The sequence below is a fragment of the Marmota monax genome, unplaced genomic scaffold (genome assembly GCF_021218885.2).
Source record: "Marmota monax isolate L192 unplaced genomic scaffold, Marmota_monax_Labrador192_F-V1.1 WCK01_AAM20220418_F8-fsc00012, whole genome shotgun sequence".
NCBI classification, from domain to species: domain Eukaryota; kingdom Metazoa; phylum Chordata; class Mammalia; order Rodentia; family Sciuridae; genus Marmota; species Marmota monax.
The window spans coordinates 35000895-35028285 of NW_026695227.1; the positions used below are offsets into that span (position 1 = coordinate 35000895).

The following is a 27391-nucleotide window of genomic DNA, read 5'->3' on the forward strand; positions in this document are numbered from 1 at the left end:
GAGGGGAGCAGAGGGAGGGGGGACCCGGCCGGCGGAGGAGGAGAGAGGAGAGGAGGCGGCTCTGGCAGCGCGCGGCGGCGGCGGCGGCGGCGGAGGTAGCGGCAGCGGCGGCGCGTAGAGCTCGGACTGGGAGCCCAGAGCTCAGCAGGGCAGCGGGAGAGCAGCAGCCGCAGGAACTGCAGCTCTGCCAGCTCGGGCTGAGCCTAGAGACACCGGCCTGGCTGGACCACGCCAGCCGCAGGTGGGAAGGGCCTGGGGTAGGGAGCGAGGGTCTCTCGGCTAGGGGCTGAAGCTGAGCCGAGGTGCGATCTCCTCCCTCTGTTCTCTAGACAGTGGCTGAGCATGGAGCTGTCCCCCCGCAGCCCTCCAGAGATGCTGGAGTCGGATTGCCCGTCACCCCTGGAGCTGAAGTCAGCCCCCAGCAAGAAGATGTGGATTAAGCTTCGATCTCTGTGAGTCCCTGGTCGGGAAACAGGGGGGAAGGGGCCGTAGGATCTTGGAGTGTGTGTGCGGGGGGCGGGGAGGGGAACCTGGAGCCCGGCTGATAAATTCTCTTGGGCACACATATTGGCAGGTGCGAGGAAACACGGCCCTGACACGCGTGTCCAGGCCACATGTGCCAGGCATGTGCGGAGCAAGCCGGTTGGTTGGAGCAGGTTTGGGAGTTACAAAGCTAACGATATACCAGTGCCTGTGGACCCCCGGGTGACACACGCAGCGCGAAGAGGCGGCACAGTATGTGCGGTGTGGCAGGGCTGCAGACCGGCAGCATTCAGGAGGTGCCAGGCTGACTCACACGTATCCATGTGCAGGGTTGTGCAGATGTGAGACACATCACATGCGTGTGCACGAGTGTCCGTGGGTCACAGAGCTGTGTTGTAGTGATTACACACAGCTGCAAATGTAGTGCATGGGGATGCTTGTGCCAACCTGTGGGTCATATATAGGTTGGTTGGGATTGGTAGTTTCTGCCCTCTGCATCCCACAGGGAGTAGAGGTGAGGGTGCCCCATACTTGGGTTGCTCATTTTTCTTGGGGCCTAGAAACTCACTCTGCATATTAATGACCCACCTGGAATCTGGAGGAGGAGGTGGAGCCCCCACCTGGGAGCTGGAGGAGGGGGTGGCAGTGAAGAAAGGATGAGTGACAGGAGCCAGGTAATTGGCTTAATCAAAGCCTTTTTGTTTATATAGGATCTCCCGGGATCTCCAAGCACATTTTGGCATCATTTTTTATTGTTGCAGGATCAGGGCTTGTGGGGATGAATAAATGGGGAAAGGAAGGACTCAGGTGTCCCACACACCAGTCTCAGGGAGGAAAGGAACTTTTCTTTTGCTCCTCAGAGGAGGAGAGGATTGGGTCAGAGACAAGCCATGCACCATATTTACTTCCCAGTCAGTTGCTATCGGGTAATAATCTCCGCAGTCTGTTGATTCTTAATCAGAGAACAAGGGAGGATGCCCCTTTCGCTGAGATGACTCCCTACAGCCACCAGGAAAGAGGCTGGATAGGAGAGGATGGATACTTGGTGATGAAATAGTAAGCATAACCTCTGAACCCCATTTCCCCCCAGTCACCTTAGTAGTGAACACTGAGGCTTTCTATTTCTGGGTTCTGATAAAGTGAGAAATGGAGGAAGGGGATGGATGGATGCGTATGGCTGTGTTCTTCAGATACTTCGCCTGTGGTGACAAGATGATGCTTTTATATTGGGTAGGTGGGTCTGATTTATACTCTCACTGCTTAGAGAGGCCTGAGGGAGAACTGAGGCACGGTGGGCAACAGAGCTTGGACTTCAAATGTGCTCCTCAGTCCCCCTCCTTTGCTGCCTCTGGCCAATGCAATTTGCCAGGTTCTATGAAGCGCAGCCTTGGAATGAGTTCTGGGATGAAGAAATGGAAAACTGGATTGAATTGATTTTTGTTGGGAGGAGCAGTAGGTGATTTTTGATAGAAAATGATGCTTTGCAAACGGTAACGAAGATGAAGAGAGGGGCAGGTAAGAAAGTATTTGAATGGCAAAGTGGGGGCCTTAGGGTCTATAAATGGGGGAACTCAGTTTCGCAGGATGACTTCCCCATGGCACTGGTGGCTCACCATATATTCACCTTGCCTGCAGGTAGTGGGGCCCTGTAGAAGAGAGGGTTTTACCATCTTTCACACCTTTCTAACTAAAAGTCTTTCCTGAAAGCAAATTGCTGTCTCTGCCTTGATTGTGAGAAATGCTCAATGATGACAGAAGAGGATCACAGAAGGCATTGAAACCTGGGGAAGAGAGGAGAGTGGAGGCAGCTGACTCTCTAGAGTGTCCCAGCTGAGATGGCCTTACATGGTGGACAAGGATCGTTAACCTTAGTGATTAGATTATTCTGGTTTTCACTCACTTCAACGATCTGGTCCTTAGGTCTATCAGGATGGCCTCCCCACAGCATAAATAGCTCATCCTATATGCACCTTGCCTCCATTCTAGCCAGCTATGTGTGCTAATTTAAAAGTACCATATTCCCATGATTAATCAACAGGAATAAATTCTCAGTCTCCTTTTCTCAAAGCAGAGAAGGATCTTTTTTTAAAAAAATATTTATTCTTAAGTTTTAGGTGGACACAGTATCTTTATTTTATATTTATGTGGTGCTGAGGATCGAACCCAGTGCCTCGTGCATGCTAGGTGAGCACACTACCTCTGAGCCACAACCCCTGCCCAGAGAAGGATCTTAATATCAAGGTAGATTCCAAATTGATGGCTTTCTGGATCTGGCATTGTTTGAATATTGGGGAGGTTTTGAAAAATCAGATGAAAGGAAATAAAAGGATTTATGGATTTTGCTGGCTAGGAGAATTTCCCTAACTTTCTGGGTCAGGTGGTTCCTAAAGAGGTGAGAAAGGAGGAATACCCTTAAATGGAAATATAGTCCTCCCTCCCTCATGAGCTAGGGAGGAAAAGGTTGTACAGTCTGGAAACAGGGGGTAGACATGATTATCTCAGGACTGGGTACTAAATGGAAACAAAGACAGATGGAATATCTAAATATCTATCTCTTTCTCTCTATATATGTCTTGATTCCCTTACTCAACACATCCTACCCCCCCCACACACTTTAATTTCTAATCTAGGATATCTAGATTCCTTTCAGAGGGACCATGTCTGGTGTTTCTGCCTCTGGTTAAAAAACCCCCTCTAATATAATTGTGGAGGAAAATTTCTTTTTGGGAAGAATATCCAGGAATTTTTTTTTCAACCCCAGGACCCTGTCAAGAGATAAATTCAGAATATGGAGCATATGAGCTGGAAAAAGTCTCTAACTATGGGATTTTACCTCTGGCTAGCCGGAAATTTTTCCTAACTAAGCAGACTCATAAACTGAGGCATGAGAGAGGCTAGAGAGAAAGTCTGGAAATGATGTTTTGGGCAGGAGGATTTTCAGAATCTCTAACCCTAAGATGAAGGATTTGACTGGACTGTCTATTGGTCCTCAAGACCAGAGGGCTTTGGAGAGTGTGTTGGGAGAGATCAATAGAGGTAGAAGGAGTTTCTGTGTCTTTTGTGAATCAAGAAAAACTATAAGCAGAGACTGGTTTGCTGCCTCAGCTCATTCATTCATCTAACAACTATTTGGTACTCTCCTGTGGGCCAGGTGGTATGCTTGATGCTGGGGTTACAGTGGTGGACAAATGGACATGGACCTTGTTCCCATGGAGCTTTGAATCTGGTTCAGCTCCATTCAGTGGTACGGAGAGTGAGGTAGGCACCCTCCTTTTGCTGTACCTACCCAAGAAGTAAAATTTTATCACTCTGGGTTTCTGCCTAATTTTGTCTTTTTGGGGGAGTTATATACACATAGGAAAGGCACAGATATGAGTTCCCTCTCCCAGGGTACTACAAGAGTCACTCTCATCTGTCTGCTCCAGTTTCTATTGGATTTTTATATTTTACAGATAGAACTGCCTCCTTCCTGTGGGACAGAATAGACATAATCCCTTTTTTTTTCTCTCCCTGATTGATTCACACACAGATCTCTGAGGTCTAGGTTCAATGTCCTATGCTGTGGTTCAAGGTCATTACAGATGAGATTGGAGCAAGGACCCAGTTGGGGATTATTTTTGTTCGTCTTTTTTCATCAGAGTCTTCTCTGGTACCTTGAGCATGATAAGCCTCAATAAATAGTCTTAAAGTAAGGAATGAACAAATGAATTAATGATTATACATCTATATGCCATGGAACCCAGTTCTGCCTCTGATTCTGTGGTGTGTGTACCTCCATGAAGGAGGTAGGAAATAGAATGGAGGAAAGGGAGTTTCTTTTCTTTTTTCTTTCTTTCTTTCTTTCTTTCTCTCTCTCTCTCTCTCTCTTTTTTTTTTTTTTTTTTTTTTTTGGAGAAAGGGTGATCCTTAAAAGGTAGGAGGGTTTGGGAGGACACAGCCTGGAACTGAAGGAATTATAGATAGGATACAAAAGCTATGGTATTTGGACTATGTGAATAATATATGTCAGGATGAATCTGTGAACGTCTGACATGTATACGTTAAGTGTTTGGGTAAAGGTTGATGTGCATGCTGGAATCAGGGCTCAATGATGACATCTCTGTTTTTGTGTTTCTAAATGGCATGTGGAATAGTAAATGGGTTTGGAAGGTATGTGCTTACCTGAGTATGTGAAATTGATTGCCCTAGGTATGAATGGGATGATTTATGTGTGTGTGTATATTAGGTAATGGGATAATATGTATCGGTGATCTTGTGCATGTATTTGTGACACACTCACCAAAAAAATAAGACTTTTTTTTTTTTTTTTTTTTTTTTACAATCCTAGGGTAATTCAGAGGGCAGAACAAGGATGCTGAGGGCCTGGACTGGGGGCTTCATTGATTTACCCTTCCTTTTGTCTTCATTTTGTATATGCGCTGTGAAGTGGTCTTGTGTGGCTCTTACCAGTTTTGAAAATCATGCTGCTATCCTTCATTCTCTGTATGTAACTGTGGAGCTACTGTGAAGATTGCAGGGTAAACTGTGTTTCCCTGGACCTCTGGAGAAAAGGGAGCATCATTTCTCTCCGGTCTCAGTGGGATGATTTTTTTTGTGTGTGCCGTCCTCCCTGGATGAGTCCTACCTTCTTCACTTCCAGCCATGGCACAGGGAATCTCTTCTCCCTGGTTTTTATACCCCCTCACCCATCAGATGTCTCCTATCTTGATTCCCTCCATCTGCTTTATTTGAATGAGGATTGCGTGGCATCTCTGGAATAGTGGAGGGTGGAAAATTCCTGCAGTAAGGTGAAGGGGAGGTGCAGAGACAGGGTAAATCAAACTCAGACCAGAGGAAGAATTCCACACACCTCTGGTTGGAATAGGTGGGAATTAGGGAGGCAGGATGATGATAGGAGAAAAAGCAGTGAATATGTTAGGATCCTGGAGTTTGAGTTCATATTCCCACTCTGGTAATCACTAGCCCTGTGATCTTGAGGTCTCAGTTCTTCATCTGATATCATCCATACGAAAGTGACTTTTAAATGACAATGGCTTTCAGCATAGGAGAGCTTATGAAGAGGCAGGGGGAATAGGAATGAATAGGTGACTACTGGCTGGGATAGGGGAGAAAGATAAAGACTCAAGAGGAAGGAATATGAATTATCTAAGAAGTTCAAGTTCCTGTGTTGGAGACATGATTTGGAAGACTTTTGTTGACAAATGCTTACCTGGAAGGGGCGAGGGCAGGTATATGAGCTTAGGAAATAGAAGGTTGGGTGGTGATGAAGGAGGGCTATACCACAAAGAATATGGGCCATTGAGGTCCAAAGAAAAGAGAGGGACTCCTTGTCAACTTGTCCCGGTGGTCAAACTAGAAGTTGGTGGAGAAATTGCAGTTCTGAGACGTGGTGAGTGTGGGGGACCTTACATGGGTGTATTCTTCCCCAGTGGCTTTCATCTTAAGTCCTAGGCCTGGGGTAATGCCTTCAGGCATGCCACATCCTATTTTAGAGAACCTCTAAGAGTTTTTTTAGAAACTAAATATCCCTCTGCTTGTCCAGGAGCCCCAGGAGGCAGGTTGGAAAAAGACAGAGAGGAGATTCCACCTCTGAGGTTGCATTTATCTCACTTTTGCCCAGAGGAGGGTGAAAAGGAGGTTGGAGATGCAGTGAGACTGAAGCCAAGGTGACTCAGTTGGAGAGGCCTGGACACTTTCAGATCCTTCTCTAGATCCTTCCCTACCTGCTCCTGCCCAGGGCATTATTACTAAAACCCCTGAACTGAGCGGTTGTCTCTAGCTTTCCCTCTTTTATTTGGTCACCCCCCTGCTTCCCCACTGGGATAGAGGAAAACAAAACCTGGAAAGAAGTCTTGCCTGTCTTTTGAACCCATAAAGGAATCATGGAGGATTTGTCTTCGACTCCTCTGCTGTCTCCTTTCTTCTTTGACTCTTTCCTGCATCCTCTCCTCTGTCCCTTCCCTCCTTTGCCCCATATTTCTTTCCTAGGTTCCTTTGCTCTTTTCCTGTCTGCCTTCCTCTCCCTGTTCCTGTTCCCTTATATTTATCTTCTCACTCTTGCCTTCTCTCTGCTACTCCTCCTTATTTGGGCTAGGAACCAGAAAATCCCTGGGGCACCCTCCCCTCACCCAGATGTTATGGGATGAGCTGGCTGCGGGCACCCTTTGGAGCCTTCGTAGGAGTCCAGCCTCAACTTCTGTGTCTGCAGGCCTTTCTCCTGCCTTTTCAATGATCTCATCCTCCCAGCTCCTCCGGGAGGAAGCCAAGTAATTGCCTTTGAATCTCAAGGGGCTGATTTTCTCAGGTACGGAAGTTGAGTAGCTATTTTCCAACTCTCTTCAGGACAGCGGCAGAGAAAGAGGGCCAAGACCAGGGCAGCAGGTGAGGTAGAGGTGAGACAACAGGGAGACTGGAGTTTGTTAGATAATGAGATTATCCCCTATGGGAGGAAGGCTAGATGGTCCAAGAGAACTGGGAGAGAATCCTAGGAAGGGGCATAGATGGAAACTGCAGGGCAAAGGCTCCTGAGCAGGGAAAAGGGGAAAACCTTTTTATCCACTCAATGCAGGGCTGTTCCCAGGGCCAGTGCTCTTGCCCCTCTGCCCTCATTCCCTAGTGCTGCAGCTGCTCCTGTCCCCCTAGCTCCTGCTGCATCTTGAGCTTATCCCTGTCTGAGAAGAAAATTTTGGGTTAGGATTTTATCTCAGCATCCCAGACCTGGCAGAGGTGTGTGTGGAGGGAGCTGTGTTGGGGTTTTGGGAGAGAGACAGGCTTGGTGGGGAAAAAGCCAGGGTGTATCCATGGAAAGACCTGGGGTTGGGGGCTGGGAGTTAGAAAGGGGGTGATTCAGGTTGTTGTTGGCTCGAACCTGGCTCTTAGGTCGGTTGATTTCATAGTTGCAATGAGAAGTCGGATTTGCAAATAATGATAGTGGCACTGCAGTGGGATGATTGGGCTGCCAGCTGGTATTGGCACAGTTTAGGTTGGGGAGGGAGCTTGGCCTGCTGGGGTGGGGGTGCTTGGTGATTCTCTGGCAGCAGGACCTGGAGACTAGGGCAGTTTCTTCCTTCATTTCTCTTCCTTGGCTTCCTGCTCCCCTGTTTATCAGCTCTTGCATATCTAGCTTGGCACCTTCTCCCTAGTTCTCTCCTTCATGCTCACCTTGTTTGGAAACTTCCTGGGGCCTGGGCTGAATGAGCACACATGCCAGCCCTGTTGCCAAGCTCTTGAAACCCTGACCATCTCTCTATAAGCAGGAGCTTTAGCTGTCCCAATGTGAAAGATAGAAGATAAAAGCCAGTCGCACTAGCCTTTGTCCTTCCCATTCTCTCCTCTTCCGCTCTTTGAAATGCCAACAAAGTTAGCTGTTGTTTTGATTGCAGCAAAATAGATTGGAGATAGACAGATATGCAGGAGAACTTCCTGAGAAATTCATGGAGGCCAGAATGTGACCTTTCTCTGACAAAGAAGAAAGTACCCTCCTCCTTTAATGCTTAAAGCTATGATTTGGGAGAAGCAATGAGTTAGAAAAAAACCTGGGAACCAAGGTCCAGGTTTCCTATGTCCCTAATGTCTCCACTCCAGGCCTGAATTCTGAGAGTCCTAAAGGGTTACAGAAAAGGAAACGGATGCCAGAGATAGATGGAGGCAGTGCTGGGACCAGACTGAACTCCTGCTGGTGCACAATCTAGTGTCCCATCACACCTGCAGCCATCCCTTGCCAAGCTTCCAATTCTCTTTTCCTTCCCAGGCCACCTTCAGCATCTGTTAGGCTCCCTGGAAGCAGGGCATCTGCTGGAAACATCTGTTGGGATGTGGTTTGGAGGGCTGGTGGGGTGGTCCATGTGGAAGTGGTTAATAAGAATTAAATAGCATAGGGAGGGAGAGAGGTGGACAAGTGAGCCAGGGGAAGATTCTTCTGGACTGCCTCCTGGGAGCTCCTCTCCCATCTGCCTTCCTCTGACATTCTTGCCCACTCCTCCCAACGCCGCTGCCTTCTCTCAAGGGCTGAAGCCCAAGGGAGAGGTGACTCCTTTGTGCACTGGGCTGGGAGCTAGGACACCTGGGTTATTATTAGTCCTGGCTAAGGCTCCAACTGTTTAGATTATTCCCTTCCTCATGTGATCGGAGCTGTGCTGGCTGTTGCTAGGAACACCTGTTAGAAACAGCTTCTGGGTAGAAGGCAGAGGGGGAGCTGCCTTCAGACACCGAGGGTGGAGCAGACTTCCCCCTCTTACCTCCCGTACTCTCTCCTGAAGCACCTTCCAGATCTTTCCTTCCCTCCCTGCTTTCTTAGTACCTCCTGCCCCTCAGATCTCATCTCTCTCCACTGCCTGGTTTCTGTGCTTCCCCAACTTATCTTCCAGTCTTTCCCCAGCCCTGCCCAATCCCTTCCCCGTCCCCTCCCCCTCCCATGCCTAGAGATCTCTCACCACTGCTGCCATGTCAACCTGAGGCCTGCTGCCTCCCAGGATGGCACCCCAGCTCTGCCACCAGGGGGGCTATTTTTATCTCTGGAGCCACCCCCGCCACTCTGCCCAGCCAGCTGCCAGAATTGGGGCTGCTCCTATAGCAATGGGAAGCCAGGGGAGGGACGGGAATGCTTGAGCGACGAGGGCTGGTTGCTCTTAGCTCTGGAGCTCCATGCTCAGCGAAATCCCTGGCTTCTGCTTCCACGGCTTCCCTGGCTTCTGTGGAACATGAAGCTAGAGAGAAGCCCCGGATGTCTAGAGTGCCCGTGGCAAGGTGACTAGAACTTTTTTTCCACCAGTAACCCAGCTACCACTTGGGGCCCAGATGGAAAGTTGGGTCCTAGGTACAAGGGTGGACACATGGGACTTTGTTTATGGAGGACTCTTGATAAATATTTGCTGGACTAAATAAAGGATTATATTAAATAATAATCCTTTGCATTCATGTATCACTTTATAGTTCCCAAAGTGTTCTCATACAATATCTCATAGGGTCTTTGTGAGAATTCTGTGAAGTACATTTTATTTACCTGCGATAGGCGAGAAAGTTAGACCTCAGAGTGACTTGCCCAGGTCACATATAGTGAGAAAGTCCAGGCAAATTCTCCTGACTTTAACTCATATTCTCTTCTTATTGAATTTGGATGATTTCTTTCAATTTCTGAGATTCTAGACCCTTGAGATGAGCAAGTTAGTCCCTTCACCAGAACACCCCAGGCCCTTACCCACTCCCTTCTGTGATGGGAGACAGTTTCCCATCCTTTGTTCCCTCTCCCAATTCCTGTTCCTCAGCATGGGTGGGGAAGCTGGGTGTGGGCAGGGGAGAGAGGCATTATGGTTGGACCCCTTTTTGTTTTTTTTAAATGTATTTTTCTTTTAGTTGTAGATGGACACAATATCTTTATTTTTACTTATTTATTTTTATGTGGTGCTGAGGATCAAACCCAGGGCCTCGCGTGTGTGAGGCAAATGCTCTACCACTGAGCTACAACCCCAGCCCCTCCTTTTCGTTTTTAACCTAAATTTATGGACTAAAGGAAAATGGATTCTAGACCCTTTGCTGGTGTCCTCACATCTTCGTACTTCCTCCCAGGTGAGTGACAGTCTCCTTAGCCCAGATAGAGGTAGAGTGTGGGCATGTGGAATTATTTTCTCAAGGAAGAGGTAGTGGTTGACCAATAGCCCTTCTTATTAGGAGCAATAAATAATAATAGGCTAGAATGAATGACATAGCATGTGCAGTGTGTGTGTATGTGTGTGTGTGAGAGAGAGGGAGTGATGGTGAGCAGTCATTTGTCCAACCAACTTAGGTATTATTGAGCAAGAGAGCAGAAGAATGGCCTTTTTTTTCTTTTTCTTTTTGGTACTAGGGATTGAAGCCAGAGGGACTTAACTAACCACTGAGCCACATCCCCAGCCTTTTTTTTTTTAAAAAAAAATTTATTTATTTTTTTTTTAGTGGACACAACGTCTTTATTTTATTTTTAAGTGGTGCTGAGGATCGAACCCAGTGCACCGCGCATGCCAGGCAAGCGCACTACCGCTTGAGCCACGTCCCCAGCGCCCCCAGCCCTTTAAAAAATATTTTATTTAGAAACAGTGTCTTGGTAAGTTGCTGCCTAGTCTAAGAAATTCCACCTTTCAAAAGGAGGATTGAAGTTAGTATATAGCAGGCCCTGGAGTGAGGCCACTTGGGAGAGAGAGGAGCTGGCTTGACTTGGAGGTGGCTGGTGTTTCAGGCTGAGTGTGACTGGCTCTCACCTGCCCCAATTCCCTTGGCCACCTCTCCAAGCAAGCATGTCCGGGGAATAGGCTAAATGACTTGTCCCTCATAACCTGAGTGACAGTTCTGTGTCTCTGACACTGAGTCCAGTCCCTTTTCTCTGGAAACCCATCAGCTTGTGGTGGATGTGGGGAGGGTGGAGGTGATGGGGCCCAGAGAGAACAAGATGAACAGAGTAGGTTTCCTTTCTTCCACAATCTGCAGAAGCCCTCTTCATATGGCCATCAGGAGTTCATTAAGAAAACCACAGGAGGTCTTTGACCTCCATGGCTCTTGTTGCTGTTGAAGTCCACTTCCACTCCAAACTTCATGTATTTATAATCCTTCAAGACTTTGGCATAGTGACAAGTTATTTTAATTTCTTTCTGCTTTTGCTAGGGACGAGGGAGAAGACTTCCTGTCATAAAATCCAAGCTCTTGGCCTGTTCCTTCCCTTTTCCCTTTCTCCCGCCATGCTCATCTGCAAGAGCCCGCTTGCTCGTTTCCACACCACTCCCAGCCTTAGACCCCAGATTAAGGACACTGTAGGTGCCAGGAACTCTTCACTGCAAAGCCTTCCTCTTCACCCACGCCCTCTCCTTCTTAGCCCCGCCCAACCCCTCAGCTGACCAATCGCGGCCCCAGTGTTCTTGTATTGGTGATGTCATCTCACAGCCAATCGGGAGGCTGCTGGGGCTGTGTGCGCACATCCACTCCGCGCTGCAGAGGCCGGTTCTTGCCTTCTCTGCCCGAGTGAGAGCGAAGTGTAGAGGTGGAAGGAGAGGGTTTTGGTCTCCAGGCTTCTTCTGGGTGACTCTTTTGGTCCCTCCTGGGCCATCTCATTACTTCTCTACCTTTGCGCTGGGTTGATCTCTCTCAGTTAAAATTCACCACTTTCCCATTATCTCCATTTTACAGATGAGAAAATTGGGGCTGGGAGTGTTAATTTGTCCAGTCTCTTGGTTTTTATGAACAGGACCTCCTGACATTCATTCACTTCATTCCTTCCCTCCCTATGAAACCTTGTCTCAGGATCACCTGGCTCCAAGTTTCAGCAAGCCTCACCCCTAGAGTTTCTAATTCTCTCTGGGAAGTTCATTCTCCTGTCTTGCTTCTCTTCTTTCAGGTGGGTTAGAACTCATTTTGAAGAATGGTCCCAGAAAAAGACCCTGAGAGGGAGCTGAATCTGCTTAGCCCCTCTAGGGGGCTTTATCAGGGCTCCTTCCCCTTCCACTCCAGACTTCTTTGTGACAGATTCAGGATAGTTCCTTGTTCCTGTATCCTAAAGCCTCCTGCTAACCCCTTCTTCCCAAACAGGAGCCCCACCTCCTCAGAACAAGGGGCTGGACTATGCTATTTCTGTCCTTTCTGGGATTCTTCTGACAACAGATTCTTGTTTTCAGTCTGATTCAGATGTGAAACTTTTCCCGCGGCCTCTCACCCAGTTCCTGTAAAGCTGAGTCTCTGCTTCTTCACTCAGTTCTTCCTCTAGTTGGGCCCCCTAAAGTGTTTTCTGGTCAGTCGTTGAGTTCTGTTCCACCTGAAGGAGGAACTTGGAGGCTCAAGAGGGAGTTGTACCCTCGTGGGGGCCCTGGGTCCCAGGGGTCAGCATTTTGATACACTAAAGTAGGAAATTTCGATTCCATGGCAAACCCTGTACCTGTTCAGAGGAGCCATCTCCAGGGTCCCATCCTCAGGTAGGTACTGGGGATGAGAGGGGAGGGGAGGGGAGGAGGAAAGAACAAGCTGTTTGTAGGTCCACCAGTTATAGTTTGGTGGAGGGGAGGGACCAAGACCTGAGAGTCCCCGTATGAGTTGTGTGTCTGTGTGCACCAACTTCTCCACCTTTTACTCCATCTACCTGCCTTCCCCTTAGTCTCCTCCCATTTCCATCTCTTTCCTTTTTTATCACTGCCTCCTGGCTATGGCAGGTGACTTAGCAGGGTTTCCTCCTCTTTCTCTCTTTCCTGATCCTCAGCGGTCTGGGGACCTCACATCCCCTTGAAGTTTCTTCCTTTTGTCTTAAGAACCCGAACTGGAAACAGAATTCTTCCTCTGACTCCCAGTCCTCTGGCTGGAGGCTGACTTGTCCTAAGCTCCCTACTTACAGTGGGTGATCTTTTCAGAATGGTGGGTGCTGGAAGTAGTGGCAGAGGGTGTTGGAAATCCCCAGAACATCAGCCTTGTGGTGATCCAAAGAAATGAGCTGGTGGGGGCTGGGGAAGCTGGGCTTTTCTGAGGTGTTGGGGTTTTTACTGCCAGGAGTCTTCTCTTCCAGCTGGCTGCCTAGAGATAGGAGAGGCTGGGCTTCCAGGGGTGAGGATCTGAGGCTTTTTGTGTCATACAGGGACCAAAGGTAAAGGAAAAAAAAAAAGTGGTGGTTGGGAATCAGGGGTAGGGATGGAGGTGGGAGGACTATTGGGAAGCTTTCTGTTTTCCTTGTGGCCGAATGAGAACTAGACAGTGCTGAGTATCTTGTTCTACAGGGAAGGAGACCAGTCCCTGCCAGATTCTCTGAGGCCTGAACCAGAGGGTTGAATTAAAACCGATGTGGGTGGGAAGAAGGACTTCCCGCAGGATAGTGAGGTGAGGGCTTTGGGTAGGTTTAGGAAGATCCTAACTCTGAAGGATTTTGGATAAGTGAAGCCCTGCTGACCAGAACGCTTATGTGTGTGTGTGTGTATGTGTGTGTGTGAGACTTCAGGAGGGTGCAGTCAACACCTGGATCTTTTCAGCTGCCTGAGTGCAGATCTCTTCTTGGACTCCTCCCTTGTCAAATTTATTCTTTAATTTTCCTTCCCTCCCTACCTCCTTCCTTCTGGTGTCCGGATCGTGTTTGATTCAGATTTCAACAGAAGCTGTACGTGAGCTCCTGGGTGGGATCTAGAGGCGAGGGAAGGAGGAACTTGGGGAGCAGTGTGTTGAAAGTCAACCTGCAGTTTCATTCTTCTCGCCAGGCTTCCCATTAGAGTTTCAGAAACTGTGGCTCAGGGAGTTCCATGGTGAGCTCTGGGAGATGGCCTCACATCTGATTAATCTGTCCCCTTCCCCTGATATTTATTTGTTGAGCTGTCACTAAGCACATATTATGTGCTTTGAGTATGGCAACCAAGAGAAATCAGTCTCGGTCAGTGTCATCCAGAGACTCACCTCCCATTGTCCCACCTACAAGAACACTTAAGGTTAACTGGCTGAGGCTGGAGAAGTTGTGGTGAAATGCTCTCCACATCTGTCCAAGCTAAGTACATAATTGACTTGCTTTGCCCTTCATGGTGTGGGGACAGAGGCAGGTCTTTAAGTGTGAGTTGGAGGCCTTGCCAACCTGAGATTGATTAATTGTGTGGCCTTCATAAGGTGCTTGAGAGAAACAAATGAGTCTTTTAATCATAAAGGAGAGATCATAGTCATTATCATCTTCTGTGTCTTCTGTTAGGGGGCTTCCTAATTATCTACCTCCATCCAAACGCAACTCTCTCTTCTCTACTGGACTTGGGGGAGAGCAGGCAAGTTCTTTGTGGGTTTGAAGGGAGTGTGGGGGGAGCCTCACAGGGCCAGTAAGATGCTGGTCACTTAATTTCTATTCAAATCAGATTTATGGAGACCTTTTGCATGTGCCAGGTCTTTTACATATATTATTTTGTTTAATCCTCTTAATAGCCTATGAGGCTGCTTCATTATCATTTTCACCTTTTTACAGATGAGGAAATTGATGCCCTAAAGAAAGTTCTTGAACTCTAGAGTATATTGGAATCATCTGGAGTATTAGTTAGAAATGCATATCCCTGGATGATCCCCTCACATCCTGGTTCAGCAGGTGCACAGTGAGGTCTAGAATCTAAGTTTTAACATGTCCCCAAGGTAATTCCACAGGGAGTCTCTGGGCCACATTTTAATAAATACTGATTAAGAGTTAGAGACTTGCCCAAGGGCTCACAGCAGGAAGTGACAGCTTTGAACCTGGGGTTCCAGCCTCCAGCTTGCTGCTTGGGTGCCCTGGGCCAAAGCAGCCTCCTGAGCCCAGGGTTTTGCATTGAAAACAGGGCTAGCAATTCCTTCCCTCCTCCCTCCCTCATAGGCCCATTGTGAGGATAAAATGAGATAATGTAGGAGAAAGCTCTTTTTAAAATGTAGAGCTGGCGGCATTGTTAGTGATTATGCAAATACACGCAAATGAGCACCCGCGGGCGTGGCTGTTCACTTGGGAGCCTGTGCTGGGAGGTGTGTTTCCAGAGGTGGATTGAGAAAGGAACCGGGAAAACTTTGGTGGTGGGCCTTGACCCCTGGGGACAGAGTTTTTGATTGTTGAAAGCTGAGGGACCTACAAGATTAAAGTAGAGGGAATCTGGGGGATAGATGGAACCATAGCCCAGAGAAGAGGGCTTTCTTTCATTCTGGAGAGTATGTCCCCAGATTCCAGGGTCCCTGGCCACCGGGACTGACCAGGAGAGGGAAGCCCTGGATTATGCCTGGGTCCTCAGGGTCCCTCTTTGTTCTGTGATCCCTGGTGTGTTTTGAAGATACAAGGGCCTGTGGCTCCTTTCTGGCTCATTTGCCTGGGAAAGCCTTGGTGAGGTCTATCTAGCCTCTCTGTCCATTCCTCCTGATGAAGCTGAGCTGGGGCTGAGCCTTGCTAAAGCCAGGAGCCCTCCCTCTTGTTAGACACCCGGCTGTCCCCACATGGAAACGGTCCCCAGGCCGGCCGCCACAGCAGCACCCTCCAGGTCCTTCACCCTCCCCGTCTTTCCTTCTGTCCCCTTTGCTCTTAGGCCGGCCAGGATGGCCAGGACTGCCAGGCCCTGAGGTGAGAGCTGGCCTGTAATACTTGCTGGTGCTGGCTATTTTGGGCACCCCTATTCCAGAGCTGCAGAGACCCCAGGATTCTAGAGCCGCTTCTGTTCAGGAATGCCATTGTTCAGCCCTCCCGCGGCATCCCTGGGAACTGATGCTAATTTCAGCCTCTGGTCCCTGACTCATTCTCTTTCCCTGACTCATGGGTGACCTTGGGTTTCTGAAGCCCCCTCTCAGTGGGGAATTGTAAGGGCTGTGATCTTACCCTGGTGTGGGCTTTTGGTGGGGCAGGGAGGGTTTTGGAGAAGAGGGAGGAAAGAGTGTTTAGTCACTTTTTAAAAATCACCATTTAGAATCAGAGAGCTTCATTTGCTTTGTGACAGCCTGGGCTGGACTTGCCAGACTTCTAAGAAGCCCCTCAGTTAATCACTGACCCCCAGAACTCCTAAGTGCAAAATGTGATTGTCCCTTTAGGGAAAGCATCCAGGATGTGAGATCCCTGGCCTCAACTCACCACTTTTGCCCTGAATGAAGCTTAGACTGGTCACAGGCAGGGAGAGGATGGGGACAGTAACTGCCAGAGCTGATGCACGACCGGGGAGGCAGGGGTTAACCCAGCCTTGTCCGGGTTGATGGATTCTGGAATCATAATCCATTAGCTCTGCCTGCGTGGAGTGAGGCCAGGCGAAAGCATTCAGATTGGTCTTTGTTCTGTGCCTTTGCCATCCCTGCCAGGGACAGAGGGGCTGTGGACATGTTCCCCCCTTCCTGCCTTGACCAAGAGACAATGAAAGAATTCTGGGGGCTGTTTTGGTTCCTGTGGATCCTCAGACCTTTCTCCTGGGTGACATAACTCTAGGTTATTCAAATGATGACACAAATCATCCCCAAAACATCACCCCAGAGGCTTGTTCCTGGCTAATTCTGCGGGACCCCGGCAGTTTAAAGAAGAGTTTGCAGGAAACAGAGATCAGATGGTGGATGGGAATGGTAGAGTCAGGAGAGCCTGGGATGAAACTTTGGGGTAAACCTACTTCAGGCAGTAGCCATAACTCCAGAAGAAAAAATTAGCTGCTGTTATCATTGATGATAGATTATTAACAACTTATAGAAGACTGAAGCTCTTTCAATAAAAGCTGTCCTATTAAAGAGTTTCATGACAAGGTAGCAATGTCTGAGCAGAATAATTGTCCCCATACCCTCTTGCAGGTTACGCTACATGGTGAAGCAGTTGGAGAATGGAGAGGTAAACATCGAGGAGCTGAAGAAGAACCTGGAGTACACAGCTTCTCTGCTGGAGGCCGTCTATATCGATGAGACTCGGTGAGCGAGACCTGCGCTAGCAGCTAGGCACACGTGTTTCAGAGACAGGGAGTAACAAAGTAGGAAAAAGGCCAGGTGGTGGCGCACACCTGAAATCCCAGCGGCTGGGGAGGCTGAGACAGGAGGACTGAGAGTTCAAAGCCAGCCTCACCAACTTAGTGAGAACCTAAGAAACCCAGTGAGACCCTGTCTCTAAATAAAATATAAAAAAGGGCTGGGGATGTGGCTCAGTGGTTAAGTGCCCCTGGGTTCAATCCCTGGTACCAAACAAAAAAAAAAAAATGCAGAGCAAAGACAGAGTCTGAGAGAGGGGAGGCAAATAGAAAGAACTCTTGAGAGAGATAAAGAGCCAGAGGAAGAGACGGATGCAGAGATAGAGGCAAAAGATAACCAAGAGGGGGCTCAGGGTGTAACTCAGTGGTAGAGCACTTGCCTGGCATTTATGGGAAAGAGAGAGAAAGAGGAGAGTTCATCCAACCTTAAACTTCCCAGTGCGGAGTATTTCTCTAGACCTGTGCTGCCCGCATAGGAGCCGCTGATTCTGGGTGGCTCTTGAGCTCTTGAAATGCTGCAGGGATGATTGAGATCCACATGTAAGTTACATGCTGGTTTTTCAGAGTCTTGGAAGAAAGCTTGTAAAACACGTCCTTCGTACATTTTCTATGGATTCACATTGAAGTGATATTATTTTAAAGGTATTAATTAGCTCAAATCCAATTTTTCATTAAAACAAATTTCACCGTTTTCTTTTTACCCTGTTAATGCAGCTACTAGAAAATTAAAAACTTCATCTATGCAGCCTGCAGTTTGTTTCTTTGGGCTGTGCTGCTCTGTCTGTGGCATCCCTTGGCAGATGGCATTCCACGGCCTGCTTGGATACTCCTGTGGTTGGGACGCTTACTACCTCATATAGTGAGCCGTTTCCCTGCTGGGGATGCCAGACAGTGAGACCGAAATAAAAAGATGTAGCAAAAGAAAGGACCGGGTGGGCAGAGACGGAGTGAGCTGGCATGTTACTAAGCGTGGCGTGTGGCTGGGTGCAGGGTCTGTAGCTGTGGCAGCACCTGCTGTCTCTCCTCTATGACTCCCCTCTGGGCTGCAGGCAAATCTTGGACACAGAGGATGAGCTGCAGGAGCTGCGGTCCGATGCTGTGCCTTCCGAGGTGCGGGACTGGCTGGCTTCCACTTTCACCCAGCAGACCCGAGCCAAAGGTCGCCGAGCAGAGGAGAAGCCCAAGTTCCGGAGCATCGTGCATGCTGTGCAGGCCGGGATCTTCGTGGAGCGGTGAGGTTTGCCCACACCCAGCCTCCCTTTGCCTCTAGCTCTGCCCCTCTTTCCCCACTGTCCTGGTCTTTTATGAGCCCACCAGCCCTGAGACCCCACATGCTCGTGGCTCGTCCCCAGGGCTCCACCTGGCCAGGTCCCTACTGCCTGGACTTACAGCAGTTTCTCCCTGTTCTGTCTTTTCACTGTTCTTTCTTAGGATGTTCCGGAGAACATACACGTCCGTGGGTCCCACCTACTCCACTGCAGTCCACAAGTGTCTCAAGGTGATCCTTGGGTTTTGGGGAGAGAGAAGATTAGGGGTTGGAATAGCCATGGGACTTCCAGACTCTCTTTATGATGTGATTTTTACCTCCCCTTTTATGTTTCCATAGTCCTCAAGTCAATTTTTGCCTACCCCAGAGGCAAATGCTTGCCTTTTCCCCTCTTCCATACTGAGAGATTTAAGGGAAGAAAGAGGTCCCTTTACCACCTCTTTGTTTTCCTGCTTCCCAGTTCTTTGTAATCTTGGTGAAGTCCTCCTTGAAGTCTAACTTCAAGCTGTTGCCGCAAGGAAACTCCCCAAAGGGAGCTTCTCTGCCTAGTTCATTGTTTCTCCACAGAACCTGGACCTCTGGTGCTTTGATGTCTTTTCCTTGAACCGGGCAGCAGATGACCATGCCCTGAGGACCATTGTGTTTGAGTTGCTGACTCGACATAACCTCATCAGTCGCTTCAAGGTTGGCCAGCATTCTGCCTCAGTCTCCAGGCAGGAGTCTCCACTCCTCTTATTCCTGTTCCGAAAGAGTCTCAGGAGTAGACTCCACAGGCTCCCTCTTTCAGTCTCAGTGCCAGGGCAGCCTCCCTTGCTGGCCTTGGCTGTAGTCCCAGCCTCTGACCTTCCTGATTGCTTCCCTAGGGGGATTTCAGGTCTGTACCTGTCTGGCCTGGGATTTTGCTCCCCTCTCCGCAAATCTGGGCGCTGCTCACCTCCCTTTCAGCTCCTGTCTGTGACTCTGGGGGCCTAGAGTGCAGATGCTGTCAGCCAGTGTCCTTTGGGACTAGAGTCTCCTTTTTTTCCTGGGCAGGGAGAGGGACACATTTGGTTACCCCTTCCCTTGACCCCCAGCTCCGGCCTCTGCAGCGAGGGCTTTTGTGGAGGGGACCAGCTCTTGACAGGGCTGGCGGGGTGCGTGGGCAGGAGGGGTCTCCAGGTCCTGCACTGGGGGGGAGCAAAGACCAGGAGGCAGCACTTCCACATGGAAACACCACACTGGAAGTGGGGGTGAGGGTTGAAGAGTCGCTGTGGGGGTTCCTGGCAGCTCCTGGGTGCACGGTGGAGGTTAGAGGCAGAGGGAGAGGCCAGTGTTCCCAGACAGCGCCATAGAGAGGCGCAGTCCAGGGAGTCCAGGCGGAGGGTCCCCTCCTAGCCAGGCTCTGGAAGGCCACTGCGGCCATCCTCGCCCCGCTCACTGTAACAGACCACAGTCCTCGCATCCCCGTGAGCCTCCCCTTGACTCTCCCGTCCTCCCCTCCCAACAATTCCCAAGACAGTTTCCAAACTTTCCCGTGGTGCTCAGCTGAGTCGTTCTTCCGCATTTCCTGCCGCCTGTCCTGCGGCTTCATGATTTTCCCTCCAGTCCTGCTGTCCCCGTCCCAGCTCTGCACTGGTCACAGACATATACATCAGCCACCAGTTTCCCCCAACTCTGCCTCTCTACCTGGAAGGGGCACCAGGCTGGGTTTGGCCCACCTCATCTGCGAGCTCGAGGCAGTCAGTGTGTGTGAGCGTGTGTGTGTGTGTGTGTGTGTGTGTGTGTGTGTGTGAGTGTGAGTGTGTGGGGTGTGGCACACACAGGCTTTTTGTTTGCTGGGCAGAGCCTCCGTCTTGAGCTCCACATTCTCTTCCCGGGCACCCAGCCCCTCCTTGCTCCTCTCTTTCCCTTCCCTTCCCTCCAGGGATGTCATGGCAACGCAAAAGCAAGGGCAGTTGTCATGGCAACAGTCCTTTAAAATTCCCTGAATTTGGGGCACAGCCCTCCAGGGGTAGGGGAGGGGGATGCGGGGTCTGACTAGTGGCATGTCTTCTGTCTCTGCACTTTAGAGCTCATCTCTATAGAAGCTTCCCAAAGTGCGGAACCTTGGTACCTTCTCAGCCTAGGACAGGTGAAGACGTCAGCTCCGCCCTCTGGGAGCCTTGAGCCTTTTGAAGGAGGCAGAGACACCCAGGGCATATATAGAGACAGGGCTAGACATGTGGATGTGTGTGCGGTGGGACCTTTGGGTGGATGGCAGTGAGTGTACTAGGGAGGGGTCAGGAAAGGCTTCTCTGAGCAGAGGGTGACCCACATCTGCAGGATGGGTGGGTCCTCTCTCCATCAACTTCTTTCCCCTGCTTCTGAGCCTTTTCCTGTGGTCCTGGATTTGGGAATGGGGCTATGTGGTTGGAAGGTAGGAGGGAAGCTTTCTTTCTTTTTCTTACAAATCTCCAAGGAAATAACAATAATTATAGCTACTCTTTAGAGAGCACGTTCTAAGTGCCTTGTACTTATCTCATTAAATTCCAGGTAGGTGGTATTATCTTCGTTCTGCAGTTAAGTATCCAAGGCACAGGGAGGCACAGTGACTTGCCCAAGGTCGTGACTTGCCCAAGGTCACACAGCCAGCAGACGATAGAGCTAGGATGTGAGCCCAGGTTCAGCTGGCTGTCACCCCTGTTCTCTCCCTAGGTCACACTGTCTTCTAAAGGACAGTGGACTTGCTCGTTGCTGCCATTCCTGCAGATCCTGATATTTCTCCATGTTCTCCCTCCTACCATAGATCCCCACTGTGTTTTTGATGAGTTTCCTGGAGGCCTTGGAGACAGGCTATGGGAAATACAAGAACCCTTACCACAACCAGATCCATGCGGCCGACGTCACCCAGACGGTGCACTGCTTCCTGCTCCGCACAGGGATGGTGGTAGGTGCCCGGAGAGCGCTTTCCCATAGCTCAGGGTCACTGTGTCAGCGTTGGGAGTCTAGGTCATCCTCCAGCTCCATTTCCCCCTTTCTGCTTCTTCCTTCTTTGGCATCCCAAAGCCTTTACAGAGTCAAATTGGATGAGCTCACTCTAGAGAATTCCCAGAGATACCAGAATTTCACAGGCAGTGCTTGGGGACAGTGCGCCGGGATGCCTTAGGACTGTCACAGGCTGGGGTGGAGGAGGGTCCTTGGCCATGACGGGAGCTAAGGTACCTGGATGCATTCGCCTAAGAGCTGGCCATGAAGACTGGAAGACGACCTAGTGGGGAGCGTCCCTCATGCTGACTCTTTCCCCCAGCACTGCCTGTCGGAGATCGAGGTCTTGGCCATCGTCTTCGCCGCAGCCATTCACGACTATGAGCACACGGGCACCACCAACAGTTTCCACATCCAGACCAAGTGAGGGGCCGGGTGGGGGAGGGGAGGCTGCCAGGGCCCCCCTCCGCGAGGACCAGACAGGACGACCCTGGCTCTTTGCAGGTCGGAATGCGCCATCCTGTACAATGACCGCTCTGTGCTGGAGAATCACCACATCAGCTCTGTCTTCCGCCTGATGCAGGATGACGAGATGAACATTTTCATCAACCTCACCAAGGATGAGTTTGTGTGAGCAGAAGCCAGCCCTTGGCCTCCTCAGACCCCTCAGCCCAGCCGTCTTCTCCCACCTCTGGGACTTCCTGTGCGGCAGGACTGGGAGGGCCCATCACCTGTCTTTTTCTCTCCATGCAGAGAGCTGCGGGCCCTGGTCATTGAGATGGTGTTGGCCACAGACATGTCCTGTCATTTCCAGCAAGTGAAGACCATGAAGACGGCCTTGCAGCAGCTGGAGAGGTGGCGCGGGCTGGGGAGCGGCTGGTGCCAGGCCAGAGGGAGGGGCATGTGAATCGGGGTGTGTGCTGGGAAGTTGGTGTGCTGGGTCTTTAGCTGGGTGTGGAGACTGCAGGCTCCAGACATCTTCCTGAGTGTATCCCTGTGTGAGAGTGAGTGTGGCACGTCTGACCGTGGCCCTGGGTTTGCGGGCAGCTGGTCACCTGACCTGCTGGAGGGCACTTGGCCCGGAGTCCAAGATGGGTCTCCCTTGTAGCCCGAGGATGGGCTTCCTCCACAGTGTCGGGAAACTCGCTCAACTCTTACGGATCCAGCGTCCTCATCGATGAAATGGCAAAAATGATACACTTCTCGCCACATCCGCTTGCCACTAGCTCCTGCTCTAATAGGGCCATTGGGAGAGTCGTGTGAGGTTAAGAAAAAAACCAAAAAACCCCAAACAGGACAAACCAAATGCTATAATTACATCTAGTGCTGCTTAGACATGGGGCGTATCTAAATGTAAAAGAGAACAGAATATGTTTGTGTGTGCCCTGAACGTGTGTGCCTATCTCTGTGTACGCTCTGTGTGGGAGAGTGTACAGTGTCACGGCGGGTCATTGTTGAAGGTACTATAATAATAATGATTATCACTATAAATAACATCAACTGAGCATTTATTATGTGCCAGACACTCTTCTCCATACTTATTTGTTGTATGTCATTTAATTCTTAGAACAACTCAACATGTGGTAGAGTTATTTTCATTTTAGAATGGAAGAAAATGAAATATGGAAATTTTAAGTAACTGGCTCCGTGGCACACAGCTAGTGTGCTATGGGTTTGGGGGATTCAAACCCAGGCCCTTAGATTCTAGGAGCCTGGCTTCCCACTCCCAACCTGTGCTGCTACCTGTATGCATATAGGTGTGTGTGTGTGTGTGTGTGTGTGTGTGTGTGTGTGCAGCTCAGAAGGTGTTTGGAGTTATGTGAAAGGATTTGTTTGAATGGGTCTGGGAGAGGGCATGGGATTGGCAATGGCCCAGGTTTCCTTTCTCTAAAAGTTCAGTTTCCTTTTCCTTGACACCTGCCCCACCCAGGATTGACAAGTCCAAGGCCCTGTCTCTTCTGCTCCATGCTGCTGACATCAGCCATCCTACCAAGCAGTGGTCAGTCCACAGCCGTTGGACCAAAGCCCTCATGGAAGAATTCTTCCGCCAGGTAGAGTGGCATCTTTGGCCACCCTCTGCCCATGGGGGCCTTCTCGTGGCTTTCATTCCGCAAGTTCCCTACTCCTGCTCCAGATGGTTCAGCCACCTTCTGCTGCTGACCTCATCCCGAATCTGGGGTATAAACTCCTCCATCCTCACAGCTTCACGGTGGTTGCCACAGTTCCGTTCCCTTGCACATCAGTCACTTCCAGGTCCCAGGCACAGAAACTCCCCTGCCCTCCTAAAGCCCCTGCCGTCCCAGCTGCACACCAGTCTGGTGGGGCTGAGGCACTCTCTCCAAGCTTCCCCACCTGTCCTGTCCCTGCAGGGAGACAAGGAGGCAGAGCTGGGCCTGCCCTTTTCACCACTCTGCGATCGCACGTCCACTCTGGTGGCACAGTCTCAGATCGGTGAGTGCCTTGCTACAGGAAAGGGGGTGTAACAGCAAGGGTCAAGGGTGCTGTGTGGGCCTGGGCCAAGATTTCTTCAAGTCCCTAAATACCCCCGAACCAATCCTCCTGCAGAGGCAGGGCTGCTTCTGCGCTCCAGCATGGGGTTCTGCCATGGGAGGCCAGGGGCCGCAATGGCAGGAGTAGTTCTCTGGGCTCACAAAGACATCATCCCAAAGTCTGTCCCCGCTGGGAAGGTTCCAGCCCCTGGTTACCTCCCCACTCTGTTCCACCTACAGCTGGGGGTCATGGCCGTGTCAGCTGTGTCCTCTGCCCCGGTCCTCTGTCCAGGTAGGACTCCTCTGTTGTCCTGCCTGCAGGTTTCATTGACTTCATTGTGGAGCCCACGTTCTCTGTGCTGACCGATGTGGCAGAGAAGAGTGTCCAGCCCCTGGTGGATGACGACTCCAAGTCTAAAAACCAGCCCAGGTGAGGGGGGCTGGAGTAAGCAGGTCTCCTGGTTCGGGGGGGAGGAACGTTCGATGTGCGGAGGACCAATTCCTGGGGACGGGGTCCAGCCATGGCAGGGCCGTGGGGAGGAGCACACTCCAAGCTTGGAGCCCGTCTGCCTCTTGTCATGCCGCGGGGGTAGACGATGGGACTAGGGCCTGGGACGCACCCTGCACCTTGCCACATTTTTGTTTCTTCCTTTTGTGGTCTTTACTGCTTTCCCAGTAGTCTTTGTTTCCAAAGAGAAGGCGTGGAGAGGGAGGGGTGACACTGGGGGGTGAGGGACAGGGACTTGCAGCGGGCCTAGTAGAGGGAAAGAGGACCTGGATCCCTAGGCCTCCTCTGAGCCACCCGTCTCCTCTGCTCCGCTCTGAGGGCTGTGAAGGTGGTACTGGAGTGGCTTGTTCTAACTTCCGGATCTGGGGTGGGGTCCTGTTCCCAGCTTCCAGTGGCGCCAGCCTTCTCTAGACGTGGAGGTGGGAGACCCCAACCCTGACGTGGTCAGCTTCCGTGCCACCTGGACCAAGTACATTCAGGAGAACAAACAGAAGTGGAAGGAACGGGCAGCAAGTGGTGGGTGGCCTTGCGTGTGGGGGTGAGCCTATCTGGTGGCGGAGAGAGCAGCAGCCGGCCTGGGCTCTCATAAGCCCTGGGGCAACTCTGACCCCCTGGAGTTGGGAAAGGAGCCAGTTAGACTAAAGTTAGGTCACAGGAAAGGTTGACTATCTGAGTGGCCTGGGTTGTTCTAGAATGGATGTGTGCCTCTGTAGATCTGGGTGACTGGGTGGCTCTGGCTCTTCCTTGTGGGGTGGGAGCTGTGGGATTTGGCAAGGCTAGAGAGGATCTTCCAAGGATGATGGGTAGAGGGGAGCTCGGCTGGGAGGAGGCAGAGCAGTGGGTGAGAATTCCCTATTTTTTTTTTTTTTAATTTTCTCCTTCACAGTTTTTTTCTTGGGGAAAAAATACTTCTTGGTCTAAACTCGGCTTCCTTTGCACCCCTCTGCAGGCATCACCAACCAGATGTCCATTGATGAGCTGTCCCCCTGTGAAGAAGAGACCCCGTCCTCCCCTGCAGAAGATGAACACAACCAGAATGGGAATCTGGACTAGCCCCGGCTGGCCCAGGTGAGCTGGTGGTGGAGGCAGGGAGTCGCATCAACACGGCCTCTTGGATGGGTCATTTATGGGCACCAGGGGATGTGAGGTTCTCCTGTCCCCAATTCAGGCAATAAAGTGGAGGAGGTGAAGGCACAGGGCAAAGGGGTAGGAGATGGGAAATACTTCCACCCTCTTTGGTCCCACAGACCCTGCAGGAAGGAAGGGCAGAACTGTGCAGGGTGGCACCTGCACCAGGCTTTGTGAGGGTTAGGGACAGCACACCCACTGGGGTACGGGCTTGGTGAGGTCAGGTGAGCCCAGCTCATACCCTCGGCTGGCTCGCTTCTGAAGGGCATTTTTGTACAACTGTACTTGGGACCAGTGGGGATCTGGCAGGACCTGGAGAAGCAGGTTGGGCTGGAGATGAAGGCAAAGACCAGAGCACTGAAGCTTCTCCCTCTTTCCCCAGGTCCTCACCGAGTCTGAAGTGTTTGATGTCATTAGCACCATCCATCGGGACTGGCTCCCCCATCTGCTCCCAGGGAGCATGGAGGTCATGGAAGAGACAACCCACCAGAAGGCCAAATGCCAGAGATTGTGGGGTTGGGGGAAGGGCCCCTCCCCATCTGACACCCTCTGAGGTGCACTTTAATTTCCCAGCAGCAAGACTGGGGAACTTCAGGCTCCCAGTGGTCACTGTGCCCATCCCCCTGCCTCTGGGCTCCCCTCATGGCCAGATGGCTACCTGGAAGAGGGGAGCTTCCTGGAGGCTTCCCAGGGCCTAGAGGGGAGGGTCAGAGATGCCAGCCCCCTGGGCCCTCCCCTATCCTTTTTGCCTCCAAGTTTCTAAGCAATACATTTCGGGGGTTCCCTCAGTCCCCCACCCCAGATCTTAGCTGGCAGGTCTGGGTTCCCCTTCTCCTCCCTTGGGAAGGGCTGGAATAGGAATAAAAGGGGGTTTTCAAAGCCCTGTGTGCAGGAAGGGGAGGGGGTTCCTTCAGGGCATGGTCCCTTTTTTGGACAGGGGTGGGGTGGGATCCTTTTGACCCCACACTTGCACTGCTTCGGCCCCATCTCTTGCCTGACTCCCTGTGATTCTCTCTCTCTCTCTCATGCCCAGATGGTGACTAGGGGAAGAGAGGAACCATGGGGGCCAAGGTCTGAGGGGAGGCCTGTCCTGAGGGCCTCAAGAGCTGGGGGCTTGTTAACCTGCCCTGGCCAAGTCTTGAGCCCTTTGCCTCCTTCCTGTCCCCAGGGCTAGGAGGCTCCCATCCGACCAATGTCTGTAAAGTGCTTTGAGGTCTCCACAGCAAAGCACCTTCAGGGTGTATTTTATGAGCACAGGCAGGAGAGACCAGCTGGGTTGGGGTTCAGGGCGTGTGGGGAGGGTGAGCTATAATCCAATAATCCTGTATTACTAACAGAGAGGGTCCCTCCCCTCCCTCCATCTTCCAGAACTGGCTCAGCCGCAGGCACCAGAAGACCCCTTCCCTGGGACCTTGGTGGGCAGAAGGCAGACAGTGGGGGTGGGGGTGGGGTCAGGGCCACTGCTGTCATAACCTCTGGGGAGAGCCCAGCCAGGCCCGGTGCCCCTTCCTCTCCTCAGGCTCCTCTCCCCCCCACCTGGCCCCAGGAAAGGCCAAAGTCCAGGTGACTGGCTCCTCCTTTCTTGTAGATAACCACTCATGCATTTGTACAGTGGACCCTGTTCTTGTGAAGTCCATATTCATGGTCTCTCAGACCTGCCATCCTGAAACTTGCCCTTCCCACCCCACCCTGAGTGGGGAGAGACGCATGTGACTCACCCCTGCCCTTGGTCTCCCTGGCCCCTGCTATAGCCAGAGATCAATAAAGAAGGGAGACTGGGCCTGGCTGTGTTTGTGTTCACTGGGTGGAAGTTGGTGGAGCTTCGTCATGTGCTGGATGGGATGCTGGTGGGGTGCTCCCCCTGAGCGTGAGCTGAGGGACACCCAGAGCTGAGGTCTCGTCAGAGGCACAGGAGGGGCCTTCAGAGTGCAGCTTACACCTCCCAAACTGTGCCCTTTTTCCCTCTCCACAACACTGCTGCTTCAGCAAGGAGGGCAAAAGAATGATCATCTCCTCTCTTTCTCTTCTCTACTACCCGGGAAAATCAAAGTCAGTGGCAGGAGAGGCCTGGCTGTGGGATCAGAGGACATTTCTTCACTTATGCTTGGTCTTTGTTTAACTCTGGCTCCTCAGTCCCTAGCACAAGGGAGAGATGACTCTTTACTTCCCTACCAGA

The 27391-nt window shown here is 51.0% G+C and overlaps 1 protein-coding gene across 2 annotated transcripts; it reads left to right on the top strand.

Annotated features, from left to right (window-relative positions):
• Positions 1-83: 83 nt before the first annotated feature.
• On the top strand, positions 84-26996 carry Pde1b (phosphodiesterase 1B). 2 transcript variants are annotated; one of them, XM_046436050.2, is made up of 16 exons: positions 84-241; positions 330-452; positions 16714-16827; positions 17930-18112; positions 18312-18378; positions 18715-18831; positions 20912-21052; positions 21413-21513; positions 21595-21720; positions 21844-21945; positions 23021-23141; positions 23460-23541; positions 23901-24009; positions 24473-24603; positions 25037-25155; positions 25598-26996. In XM_046436050.2, exons 2-15 carry the CDS (start codon positions 343-345, stop codon positions 25138-25140), a joined length of 1608 nt encoding a protein of 535 aa, XP_046292006.1. In that variant the 5' UTR covers positions 84-241; positions 330-342; the 3' UTR covers positions 25141-25155; positions 25598-26996. The 2 variants fall into 2 exon arrangements, with proteins under 2 accessions (XP_046292006.1, XP_046292007.1); XM_046436051.2 differs by lacking the exons at positions 84-241; positions 330-452 and adding an exon at positions 12100-12413.
• The last annotated feature ends 395 nt before the right edge of the window (positions 26997-27391 follow it).